At 37.3% G+C, this 13,869-nt stretch overlaps 1 protein-coding gene across 2 annotated transcripts in view; it reads left to right on the top strand.

Annotated features, from left to right (window-relative positions):
• Nucleotides 1–13,399, top strand: part of LOC133847615 (uncharacterized) — a 151,415-nt gene extending 138,016 nt beyond the window's left edge. For both annotated transcript variants that reach the window (XM_062282776.1, XM_062282777.1), the window contains 2 exons: nt 9,345–10,289; nt 11,389–13,399. In XM_062282776.1, coding sequence (XP_062138760.1) covers nt 9,345–10,228 — 884 coding nt within the window. In that variant the 3' untranslated portion in view covers nt 10,229–10,289; nt 11,389–13,399. The remainder of the gene's footprint in view (nt 1–9,344; nt 10,290–11,388) is intronic.
• The last annotated feature ends 470 nt before the right edge of the window (nt 13,400–13,869 follow it).

Genomic DNA, 13,869 nt, shown 5'->3' with positions numbered 1-13,869 from the left:
AATAAAATAAAAAGTTTGTAAAATAATTAATTGAATTGCCTCACTTGGCGAGTAACTTTAACTAGAAACATAAAATTTATGAGTAACAAAGGAGTAACTTTGTCAATTGATAGCTAAACGATAGAGTTGTGTTAGTGAATAAGTTGAATAAAATAATCGATTAATTCGTTATTCAAGCAACTTTAACTAGTTGCTTAACTAGTTCAAATAGCGAGCGAATAGCAACGAGTAGCGTTTGCTTTATTACCTCTGTATTTTATGACGAGTAGTTCTAACAAATAAACACAACCAAATATTGGTAGCGACTCGCTACTAGCGAGTATCCACAACGAGTAGTAACAACTACAAGCGGGACAGAGTTTAGCTTATCTTCCACAAATCGCAATATGAAGAAAGTTTTGAAACTTATGCCAAATAGTAATGAATAAAATAAAAAGTTTGTAAGCTAATTAATTGAATTGCCTCACTTGGCGAGTAACTTTAACTAGAAACATAAAATTTATGAGCTCGTACAAAGGAGTAACTTTGTCGATTGATAGCTAAACGATAGAGTTGTGTTAGTGAATAAGTTGAATAAAATAATCAATTAGTTCGTTATTCAAGCAACTTTAACTAGTTGCTTAACTAGTTCAACTAGCGAGTGAATAGCAACGAGTAGCGTTTTCTTTATTACCGCAACAACTCTGTATTTTATGAGATTGAGCTGCATCGTTGAGTTTTCGAGCAATTTCGAGCAATAGTAATAGCCAATTGAATAGAGCGACGTGTGAGTGTTGTGTCCATTGGCAATGCATTCGAATGTCAATCGCTGCAAAGATTCGATAACCGTAAAAATGGTTTCTATTTTTTGTTTGTGTTGTTTTTTATCGTCTCGCATCTCGACAATTTGGATGAATCTTGTTAGATGTACGTGGCTTATCGAGATGATGCTCATCTGTCATTTGTGTGCTCATGTGAGAAGAATATCTTTCAATTGCCAGTGTGTCACAAACACACACACACACACACACGCACCTCAATTTAAAATTATATATACGAGAGAGAGAGAGAGAGGGAGTGAAGAAAAGTAGGAGAACATTTAAGCTGCCTTCGAGTTTTGCAGTTGTCTGAATTCCCAGGCTCTGTCAAGTGCTAGCGTGTGCGTTTTTTTCCTTTTTTGTTTTTCTTGTTGTTGCTCTTGGTAATTTCAGAGGTTCAGCCACAAAAAACAAGCCGAAAGTCAAATATTGATAGAGCAAAACAACAAACGAAGCTATTTGCTTAGCCCTCCGCCCCATTTCGAGATGCCCAAGCATATAGACACGACTTTCCACTTGTGAAAATGCTATAAAATAAAATTTGCAAAAATTTTCTGCTGATCTTGGCAGTTTATGCAAAAGGCCGGCAAGTAAATACGTCCCAAAATACGTTACCCCCGCTGTCCCTTACCCCTCTACTCCTCTGTCCTATGTCAGCTTAAAGCAAAGCCAATCGTAGACCCAAAAAAAAAGACAGAGAAAGAGAGAGAGAGAGAGAAAAAACTGCCCAAAATGCTGCATAAAATGCTCAACATTTTGACACAAGGAGAAGGAGGAGGAGGGAGGAGAGAGGGAGGCTGGCGGGAATTGTCAGTTTGCAATTGCGTTAGTCAGCAGGCTTGCTGTTGGGACATTTGTATTAACATGACTTCCTGCCTTGCCTGGCTAGCTGGCCGGGCTTATTATTATTATTATTATTGTTTTGTGGCTTTCAATGGCTAGTTGTGGGATGTGGAGAGGGACACGGGGACGGGGGCGAAGAGGCGGAGACCATTGTTCTTGGACGAACGCCTACAAAAACCGTGCAAGGCACCCAACAATATGATTATTATTATTGGCCAGCCTCCGACTAAGCCACTAGCAAATACACACACACACACACAGACACACACCAATACACTCGCTCGCAATGTGTGTGTCTATTGCTTGGCTATGATTGTCTTGGGCATAAATGGGAATTTATAGGCGGTTTGCTGCCTCAGTTTTTTTGCTTCAACAGTCTCCGACTCCGTTTCCGACACAAATAAATAGCCAAGGCATCCAGGGGCAATCCCTGGACGGCAATAAGACAAGTAATTTAGTTGCAAAATAATTTTAAATTTCATTTTCCATTTTCACAGCAACTCACTATCATCAATTGCACATCTTGGGAGAGTCCTCTCTCTCTATCTCTCCCTCTCCCTCTCCCTTTCTCTAGTGTATAAGAGAGACTGGTTACTCAGCTATTCCTGGCGTTGCCCTTTTATGCGCTGCCATTTTGTGCTTTATGGCTGTCGTGTGGAAGCGCCACACACACACACACAAACACATCGATGCATAACCAAACAGCATTCGATATCAGCATATTATGCTCCACTTTGGGGCTACAGCTCCAGCTTCTGCTGGCTCTGACTTTTATGAACACAGCAGCACAGACGTAACATACAATTGTATAAACTAAGCGCTTAAGTTGCGAATTCGAATCCGAATGCGAATATTTATGCAGTCAATAGACAAATCGATTGGCCCCGTTAATGCGATAGGTTTGTTCGAAAGTCAAATTGCGACTGCTAAGTGGATCACTTAAATCATTTGAGAAAAATCACTTCTGTATTTATTTTATGAGCAGTTAACTTATAGAATCAAATAGAAAAGGAATTCGATGTCTTTTAAAGTAAAGTTCGTACACTTTTTATTTATTTTATTATTACACAGGTAGAAAAAATGTGCAAAAGTCAAGAATAAAATCTTGAATCAAAATTGTATGATGTCAAAACCGAACTAAGTAGGTTTATTCTTAAATCAAGATAGAAATTATGCAAAAACAATGAAAAATCTCAAAATTGAACCAAGGCAAATTCTTTAATCAAGATCAAAAAATCTTAAATTTATATTGCTTAAAAAAAATTATCAAAATATGTTACGTGTTTATTGTTATACATATATTAAATTTACACATTTGTGTATGTTCTCTACGTTGTCTCCATGAAATACAATATATATATTATTGACCAGCGTGAACAGCCGAAACGACATATATAGATATAATAACTCAATAAAAATGGATTAACTTACGTCATTTTTAAACCTATTTACTCAAATTTTGGTACATACATTAATAACTATATATTTTATGATTTCTGAAAATTTTGTTGCGATCAGAATAAACATTTTGAAGTTATTTAAGAAATACTTTTTTATGGAAAGAAACGTCTACTTAACGTCTTAGTTGCTTTGGGTGAAAATTTGTTATATTTTTTACTAGGTGCCATATTTTGAATGTATGTAGTACTATATCAATATACCAAATATAGCATTTGGTACATTTTTTTGTATTTTTGGTATATTTTAAGAATAATTCCACATGTTTTTCTATTACTCACAATGGGTAGCGGTTATCTCAAAATCGAGCACACTCAACTGTTGCTTTGTTACTTGGATAACATTATAATATAATTTTAATATATATGCACATATTGCCAAGTAGAATTTATATATTTTGTAGGACACAAAGCGAAGAAAGAAAAGGAAAAACAAAATTATATCATTTAATTAATAGTTCATATGAATTCAATAAATTCTTTCATACAATCAAATACATAACGTAGCCTACATGAATACATACATGTATATGTGTAAATGTTTTCTATATTTTTTAATAAGTTTTGAATTCAATTCTACAATGTATTGAAATGCCTTTCCGAAAGTAATTTATTATCAGAGTTAAATTGAAAAACTTTTTGAGAATATACACGATCTGTTCATCTATATATATACTATATACATATTCAAACAAGTTTTCATAATACTTCAGTAGATTTATTTGAAAATAAAGAATACAAAATATATCCAATTTATCGTATATAAATTTTAAATTCACGAAAATTAAAAAAATAAATAAGTGTGTTCGCTGGTTCCATTTTAATGTCGATTGATTAATGTAAGTGAATTTTACGCGTTATTGCTTGCCAATTTGTGGATGTTAACAAGTAAAAAAGCTTCAGTCGAATAAGCTCGACTATCAGATACCCGCTATCCGAAATAATATACTGAAGAAATATAAAAATATACCAAAGACTATATTTAGTATATCGATATTAGCAGAAACAGTGCGGTATTATTCCAAAAAAAAAATATATATATATACTAAAGACTACGTTTGGTATATTAATATACTATTACGTTCAAAATATACCATATATTATATTACAGCATTTTCAAAAAGTCTTAAAACACTTATAAAAAATGTTTGCTTCAATTCCACATTCACTAAATGTTTCCAGATATTTTATACAGCTTCGAAATGCTATTAAACTTACTTGTTTCGTTCGCAAATAAATTTATATAATATATATTCAAAAATGTATAGATATTCATTTAAATTTAAAGAGCTGCTGTAACTCCAATAATGTTTAAGGATAGTTATTACTTTGAAGTGCTCTGTTTTAATGTGTTGGCAATTGAATTGGTATTAAAGTGATTAAATTATAGATGATATTTGTGGCCATTTTATAGACGTACGTGTCTGCTTTAAACGATGTTATTACTGCAATTGGCAACACTTGCAGAACACCCCGCATCCCGCATCCCGCATCCCTCGCCTTCGCCCTCGTCCTCGCAGCTCAATCAGCGTCTATTAGCTGAATTCTCCCATCAAATGCGAAAACAACCCGCTGTGTGTGGGTGTGTGCGTGTGTGTGTGTGGGTCTAAATATTGAAATCTTTCAATATCTTTCAATAAAATATGTAGATGCCTCAATCCCTGACACGCCCCCGTCCCCGTCCCCGCCCCGGCCCCCTCTCAAGCGTCAGCAAATTGACAGCGCACCAGCTGAGTTTTACAGCCCCAGCTTGAGATTTAGCTTTGGCTTTAGCTTTTGCTCTGCTTTGCTTTCGGCTTCGGTTTCGGGTCAATGCCAATATTATTAGCCTCGGCAAGTGAATGTACACATGGCACAGCACCTACATACGAATACACGCACAAACACAAACAAACACACACACCCTCACACACACACACACACACACACACACACACACACACACACACGGAGATTTACAATGGAACTGTCGTCTGCTTTGTGACACTTTGACGTTTCGCTTTGGTTAAACAGTTCTTCCTCTTGTTTTTTTTGGGGAGGATTTCATTTAAATTTGCTGTCAACGCAATTACATGCTTGCCAATTGACTATGCGTGTATTTGCTTGTATATACATATATGTATGTGTGTGCTTTTTGTGTATGTGTGTGTGTGTGCAATGTTAGCCTAACGCCAAAGTCGTCCTATTCACTGAGCTGTTGTCAGTTTATTTCTTTTTTTTGTGGCTGCTATTTTAATTGGTTGTCCGCTGACACTTACGTGGTCAATCAATCTGTCAATCAGAGCATCAATCACTTGGCTTGTTACCTTCAAGCAATCAATTAATTTGTTTATCCATCAATGCGTCAATTGTGTACTATGTTTTACTTGCATTTTCTTAAAGCATTTATCAATCAGTTCATCAATCATGTCAGCAAAGACTCAATGGCCAACGTAATCTATCTCATTTAGTTTATCAATCAGTTCATGAATCCCATATATCCTTAAATACTTTCTTTCATTTGACTTATCTACTTATCAGTTCGTCAATCGTACTATCAATCACTTGTCAACTATATTTTACTTAACTCATCTATAAATTAGTTCCTCAATCTGTTTATCAATCATACTGCTTCATATGTTATTTTCTTTATTATTATTAAGCTTATCAATCATTTCCGCAGTAGTACTAGCTTATTTTCAACTATATCAGTAGCAAGGTAGTTTGTCAATCAGTTCATCAATCATACTTTTGCTTCACTTCATTAATCATACTATCCATCAGTTGTGGACTGTGTTCTACTATCATTTACTTATCTTATCAACTAGTCTATCAATCGCTCATCAAACATACTCTGCTTTATACTATGTTTTCACTCTCTTTTATCACTTTCCAGTCAATCAATTAATTAACGGTCATCAATCATACTCTGCATCGAATGATTTCTGTTGTGTAACTTATCTATCAAACATTTTATCAATTATTTCCGCAAAAGTACAAGATTTGAGTCAATTTAGTGCAGTATCAGTATCAGTATTAAACTTATTCATCAATCAGTTCCTCAATCACATTAGCTAGTCCAAGTGCACTCAGCTAGTTATCAACAATTATTTACTTTCATTTACTTAACTCATCTATTAATTAGTTTATCAATCAGTCAATCAATTATACAATGTTTTCTATTGTAAAGTTTCTCAATCAAGCAGTCATACTAGCACATAGTGAATAGTTACTTTGTCAATCAATCTCCAAATATGTTGTACTCTTTTTTTCCTGAACCCATCAAGTTTATCAATCTGGTCATCAATCAAAGTGGCAACTGTATTTTACTTTCCTTAACGTAACCCAACTACGTTTTACTTTAGTTTACTTAACCAATCATCTATCAATCAAGTTTATCAGTCAGTCGACTTTCATATTCAGCAATTTATTATCAAGCTGCGCCCGAATGTAAGCAACATTTGCTGTATGTTGTTTGCTGTTTACCCATTCGTTCACTTGCTCTACTTCGGCATGCAAGGCAAAAACAGAGGAAGAGAAAAAACAGAAATGGAAATACTACCAATGTGCATACGTGGCTGTCATGGCTATAAACCTCGAACAGTGCCACGCCCAGTGCGGCCAGAGTTGCCCCCGAGGCTGTGGCACGGCTGCGGGCATAAAAATACATCAAGCGCCAACAATAAAATTAAGAAATTTTCAATTTATGCATGAGACACCTGACGATGACGATGACGACGTCTGGCGTCTGTTTTTCCCCTCCCCCATAACGGTATTATGTGCGTGCTGTGCCACGCCCACTACAAACACACACACACAGGCACACGCACACGCAATAAAGGTACACATTTAACAAGAGCCGTGTGTGGTCTACCTTCGAGTGCTTGTTAGGAATTTTTATTACCTCGGCCGCTTAATTATTTCGCTGCCAATATGCTTGCGGCCGTAAAGCAACAGATGAGACGGATACGAAGGACACAGGTGGGGAGTCCTATCCATAGTTAGCGATGTGGCAGACACACGGATTATCTGCAAGCAATTTTCATTCATAAAAGATTCATCACAAATCGACGATTCCTACTAAAGCTCACTTATCTCTACCAATCATATTCAGAGTCATTCTTTCTCTCCTTTTTTGTTCTCCTTTGTCATTCTCTCTCTCTCTCTCTCTCTGTATCTCTCTCTCCCTCTTTGTCTCTGTCTCGCTCTCTTTACTACCCATCTTATTTATAATTTCTAATTACTTATCCCCCATATTCCTTGACATCTTTGTTGCTGTTATTACCTTGCTTCTGTTTCACCTTTACCACTTTAGCTTTTTTCTTTACTTCTACATCTTCATCATTTGGTTTTCTCTTAACTTCGCTTTCCCTTTTTTTTTGTAACATCTTTTCCTCAACTTTTTGCTTGCAATTTTCTAATTGTTCCTCAAAATCAACTTATTCTCATTTTATTTATTTATTTGTAATTTAATTAATTTATTCTTTCAAAATTAAATTATATCGGAGTTTCTCCTTTTTTTATAAGCTTAATATTTTTGCTTCTGCTCTTTCGTGTTAGCCATTCTGCATTTATCGGGTGATCTCCCTTATTGTTATCCTTTTCCTTAAATTACTTCCCTAATGCGCTCTCTCTCTCTCTCTCTCTCTCTACCAATGGCTGACTTCTTTTACCCTTTCTTTAATGCTCTTTCGATATTGTGAACCGCTCTTGTCCACCCATTGACAGTTTTTTCATCATTTGTTAACTTTACTTACTCGCTACAAGTTTTTTATCCTCTATTGTTAACTTCCGATATTACAACCTTTCTTTTGTAGAAATCTCAAAAGTTACATTTACCATTTTTTCTTTCTGTGAATATTTCTCTCTCTTTCGCTCGCTCTCTGTCTCTCTCTTCTTTTTCTTCTTCTAACTTGTCTAATGACTATCCCTGTTGTTCACTTCTATATTATTTTCTATTTTTATTGCTCTCCCGATTGTTAACTTTTTATTGATCTTCCTAACAACTTATTCAACGTTTTTCTTCTCTGATGTTTTCCAAACTTCTCTAATTCTTTATCTCTCAATTGCTAACTTCTCCATCATTTCCTAAATTAACTACGGATTTTAACTTCTCCAATGATCTCTTTACTAATGAGTTTTCTACCCACTGTTACTTAACTTCTCTGATGCTCTCTCGATCTTTCGTAGAGTTATCTAAAGTTATTGTTACTCATTACGTCTTCTGTAAAGATTTCTTGCTCACTCTCTCTCTCTCTCTCTCTACCTCCCTCCCTCCCTCCCTCTCTTTCTCTCTCTATAACTTCTCTAATGTTCTATCTTTATTTTAACATATTGAATTTTCTTCCCATTGCATCAAATACTAAATTAACTAACGTTTATCTTCTGAAATGCTCCCCGGACTTTTGCAAACTCTTTTATTGTTCCCTCTTCTCATTTCAAATTTTTACCATCTGTCAACTTCTCTAATGCTCGCACGATCTTATCAAATTTCTCTAAAGGCTTCGCCAACATTTGTTAGCTTCTCTAAGTTTCTTTCTACCCATAGTGAACTTCACAATTTAATTCCTTTTACCAATTGCTAACTGCTGTAGCACCTATTGTTTTCCTTTTCCTATTTTAAACGACTATAACAATTTTAAGCTTCTCTAATGATCGCTCGATCATTATCATTAACTTCTCTAATTTTTTTCCTATCCTATCGGCTTTTCCGATTACTAACTTCGCTAACATGTGAAGTTCTCTTATTCTTTCCCAAACATTATCAAACTTCTCTAAGTCCTTCTCTAACACTTGTTAGTTGCTCTTAGTCACTTCCTACCCATAGTAAACTTTCCCTTACCAATTGCTAACTTCTCTACCATCTTTGAAGTTCTCTAAAGCTTTCCCGAACATTATCAACTTCTCTAAGTCCTCCAACACTTGTTAGCTTCTCTAAGTCTCTTTCTACCCATAGTTAACTTTCCTTTACCATCTGTGAAGTTCTCTAATGATCGCGGATCACTATCAAACTTCTCTAAGTCCTTCTCCAACACTTGTTAGCTTCTCTAAGCCTTTTTCTACCCATAGATAATTTTCCCTTACCAATTGCAAACTCCTCTACCATCTATGAAGTTGTCTAATGATCGTCGGATCATTATCAAACTTCTCCAATACCTTCTCTAATACTTGTTATCTTGTCTAAGTCTCTTTCTACCCATAGTTAATTTTCCCTTACCAATTGCTAACTTCTCTAACATTTGTAAACTTCTCTAATGGTCTCTTTCAGGTTACGGGAACATTGCACCTCGCACAGCCCTCGGTCGGATTGTGACAGTTGCGTACGCATTCTTCGGCATTCCGCTGACGCTCGTCTATCTGAGCAGCACCGGGAGCATCCTGGCGCGGGTGGCACGCGAGGTCTTCTCCAAGGCGCTGTGCTGCTGCCTGTGCTCGAACTGCGGCTACTGTTGCTACGACGAGAAGCGCATGGCGGAGAAGGAGCGACGCATGAAGCGCAAGCGACAGCAGGAGGAGCTCCGCAAGCAGCAGGCGGTGATGCAGGAGCCATACTACGTTCGGGATGTTTACCATGCCACGCCCGAGAAGCAACCGGGTGGCGGCGGCGGAGGTGGGACGTCGGTGGGTGTGTCGGGAGGGGGCAGCAATGCAACGCCCACGGGCATGGGAATGCCGTCGGGTCCGCCGCCAGGTGGCGCTTCGGGCGCTGACATTGATTCGTTGAGTGCGAGCGAATCGCGAGGTTCGATGCATGGCCTGAGTATTTTGGCACCGATTTTGCTCTGCTTCTCCATGATGATCATCTACATTGTGTTTGGCGCCGCGGTTCTGTATCGCTTGGAGAATTGGCCGATCATCGATGGGATCTACTTTTGCTTCATGAGCCTGTCGACGATTGGCTTCGGCGACATGTTGCCGGGACTGCGACGTGAATCGAATGCCACCACCTGGTTTTGCTCCGTTTACATCATGTCGGGCATGACGCTGACGGCCATGTGCTTCAATGTCATCCACGAGGAGATCGTGCATCGTATTCGCATTGTTGTCGAGTTCAAGAAGACGGGCGCAGCGAATGGCAGCGGCGGTGCTTCGGGTTCCATGATGGATCTGGCGCACGAGGAGGGCAATCAGTATTATGTGCCTGCCTCCTGACACTATGAGAAGCGTGGACATCTCTATCAGCGCAATCCCACCGAAGAGACACTGGTGACAGGTGGGTAGATCTCTCTTGAGAACCTCCGGAGAGAAAATTCTAGTTTTACTTGTGGTCAGCAGGGGACTCAATTTAGAGGACCAGGAGTGCCCAAAGAACTCGCTAGGAGTTCCTGAAATGGCCCCAAAAGCCTTTAGAATTTGTAAAATATACCTGGAAAACCCTTTAGTAACTTAATCAACGCTCTTCAAAGTACTTAGCAGAGACTTTATAAGCCCAAGATTGTTTAGAAGAATTTAACCAACCCATTTTAAAGCCACAGACCAAGAGTTCCCTAGGTGTTCCTACACGTTCCTAGGGCACTCTAGATTTTTGTTATGGCCCCAAAAGCCTTTAGAGGTTTTAAAAGATCCCTATAAAATCCTATACTAACTTAATAAAGACTACTAAAAGTAAGTTGCGGACACTTTGTGCTCATAATGTGACCCCAAAATTCTTTAGAGGAACTTAACAAACCATTTTAAATCGATAGCTAAAGAGCTCCCTAGGAGTATCCTGGAGCAGTCTAAAGAGGTTGTACAAGATTCCTGGAAAAGCTTATACTAACTTAGTCAAGGCTCTTAAAAGTAATTAGCGGACACTTTGTGCCCAAGACAGCCCAAGAGCTCGCTATGAGTTACTAAAATGGCACTAAAGCATTTAAAAGTTGCAAAAGATCCATGGAAATGCATAGACTTACCTAATCAACAATCGTAGAAGTACCTAGCGGACACTTAATGTGACCCCAAGATTCTTTAGATGAACTTAGAAATGCCACTTTTAATCGACAGGGTCGTTTAGGCCCAAAAGTATCAAAGATAGCCCAAAAACTCCCTTGAAGATTTTCAAAGATATCTAGAAAACCTTTAATATATAAAATCCTATCCACATTGGAGATTGATAACCAAAAATATTCCTGAAAATACCGAAATCCTTTAGAGCTTTTACAATCCTTCCAGAGAGCCTTCTAGAGAGCCATTGAGAACCTAAGGATCTCGATGTCATACAAGATTATAAAAACCCCCTTATGCTGAAGGAGCCCTTAACACCCTTATAAACTACCCTAGAACCTTAAGGAATCCCGTTGAAACCTGAAACTAATTGCTTCCGTCTTCTGCAGATACGCCCACTTCGCTGGTGCTGAAGGATTATGTAAACCATGAGCTGGTGCCCATACTAACCATGGATCCGAATGCACGTCTAGCTCCCGTCTACACGCCCGCAGCGACAGCAAATCCCGCAGATTCGCAGCAGCTGAGCAGTCCGCTGCTCGAAGGACTCAGCACAACGCCAACGCAATCTCAGGCGAAGGGCGGCGGCGGAGTTTATACGTTGACCGAAGAGACGGAGCTGGAGCTGCAGGCGGTGCACACCGCAGAGACACAGGTGGAACGCGTCTAGATACAGTATTAAGCAGAGTAGTATTAGGCTTAGTCCTTAGTCCTTAGACAAGTGTTTTTTTTTTTTTCCAGAACGCAAAGCAAAAAACCTTAGCATAAGTTTGACTATCATTGTATATATACTCTATATAGTATAAAGATCTAAAAGAAATCATTATATATATAATACAAACTAGATAAAAAGAGATAGAGAGAGATGGCGAATGGTAGAGAGCGCAAAAGTGAAAGAGATAGCGTTAACGTTAGAGCAAGAGCGGAATACATTTCCATAGACATTAAGCACAGCAACTAAAACATTACCAAAAATCTAGTCAATGTAGTGAAACACAACACACACACAAACGAACAAACGAAACAGAGAAATAATATAAATGATTAAGCATAAACTAAACTGTTATACTAAGTATATATAGAGTAAGCTTATGCGTCGTTTATGCCATGAACTTCAGTTCTCAAGCAGCTGTACATTTTTCGCTTCGTTAAGTTGGCTGCTCCTGAAACCCTTAAATTTCCCTTGAAACGTTTCTGCTAAACATCGCAAAGAATAAAGGCCAAATCTGTTGGATTTAACTGTTATACAAAATAAAGAGACCAACTGTTCTATTCCATGGTGATGATCAAATGAAATTTCATATAGTTCGCGCTAATTTCTGTTTAACATTTAAGTGGAGATGGTTAAAACAAAAAAACAAACGAAACGTTTATGCCATGAATTTTCATGAACAGCTTGTACAAAGCGCACATTCATGATAACAGTAATACACACATCAATATTTGTCCTGCGAACTCAAAACTGAATGAATATAAAAAAAAAAAGAAAACACAAAAAACCAAGAAAGCGTTAAGTAAGCTCTTGCACTAAGTGTATAAAGTAAGCCTAAGCGAAAAATTTAACATTTATTTCACGCTAAGCAGCTGTATATTTCTGCTTCTCATCTGCTGTGAAGTTCACACGTTTCTCACACTTCACACTTGAGTTCATGGAGCTCGAGCAACTTTTCGAATACCTTCGCCTTTCCGCAAAACATTTTCTGCAAACTCCGCAAACAATTTAATCCAAAACGAAAAAGAAAGCAAACAAAAATACTCATTCATTAATTAAATAAGTGCATACACAGAAATTATAATAGCGAATCGAGCCCAGCCATAACTACAAGAGTCAAACAATTTACATATGCGAACGGCATTGTTTTCAAAATCGCCAATTTCTGTTGCATACTTTGCGGTGCAATGAGAAATCGGTTGCATCCTAAAAGTATGCTATGCTTTTTTGAAAACATTGCTGTGTTATGCCCCTAGAGCATCCGACATTTTATACGTAAATCCAGCTTACATAGTCAATGTATTGTACTAATAATATTAAATGAGAAAAACAAAATTAAAAAATAGAAAATATACATAAAAACACATATGCTACTTACATATACATATATACATACACATATGTATATTTAATATAAATATAGATAATTGTTGTTTTTTTTTATTGTAATTGTACAACTAAACGGTAAACAAATACGCATATTATCAATGAATTTGAATTCATTCAATTTAAATAACGTTTAATATCGAAAAAAGTCGAAAACCAAAAGAAAAAAGAAACGAAAACCAAACCGAAACAAGCAAATCAAATGCAAAACTTTGTAAATTGAATGCATGTTTAAATGTACCCAACTTGTAAGTATATTTACGACAAGCAGCGAGAGAAATACATAAATAAAATTTAAATAAGTAAAGATGTTAAAAAAAAATTAAGAATTTCGAAAATTTTAATTTTTGGTGGCGCCATCTATTACCTACTCACAGCACTGCGGATATGCGCCATCTAGCGGCATTTTGGTAGCATTCAACACACCACTCAAAACGGACAAGTTGGCATGTCTGGTTGTAGCGCGCATATTCAAAAGCTGTTGTTTGCTCAACAACATCACCATGCACATTGAGGGGCAGTGTGCATTTGTTGTTAACGCCATTTAGCAACAATTATGTAGCTAAAAGCTTTTGCACTCCAGTTCCCAAAACGAAATCGCTGTCAGCCGCCAACCGTCACCCGCCCGCCCGTCCCATTCTATTTGTTAATAACAATTTAACCTTCAGCAAATTATCATAAGTATGCGAGTGCTCGCGATTTGTTTATTCGAAATCGATTTTGGTTTCGTTTTCTATACGAGATTTGTTTTTGTATGATAAGCAAATGAAAA

The sequence above is a fragment of the Drosophila sulfurigaster genome, chromosome X, assembly GCF_023558435.1.
Source record: "Drosophila sulfurigaster albostrigata strain 15112-1811.04 chromosome X, ASM2355843v2, whole genome shotgun sequence".
Classification (NCBI taxonomy): domain Eukaryota; kingdom Metazoa; phylum Arthropoda; class Insecta; order Diptera; family Drosophilidae; genus Drosophila; species Drosophila sulfurigaster.
The sequence above is the reverse complement of the archived record's forward strand: the minus strand, read 5'-3'. Positions and strand labels throughout refer to the sequence as shown.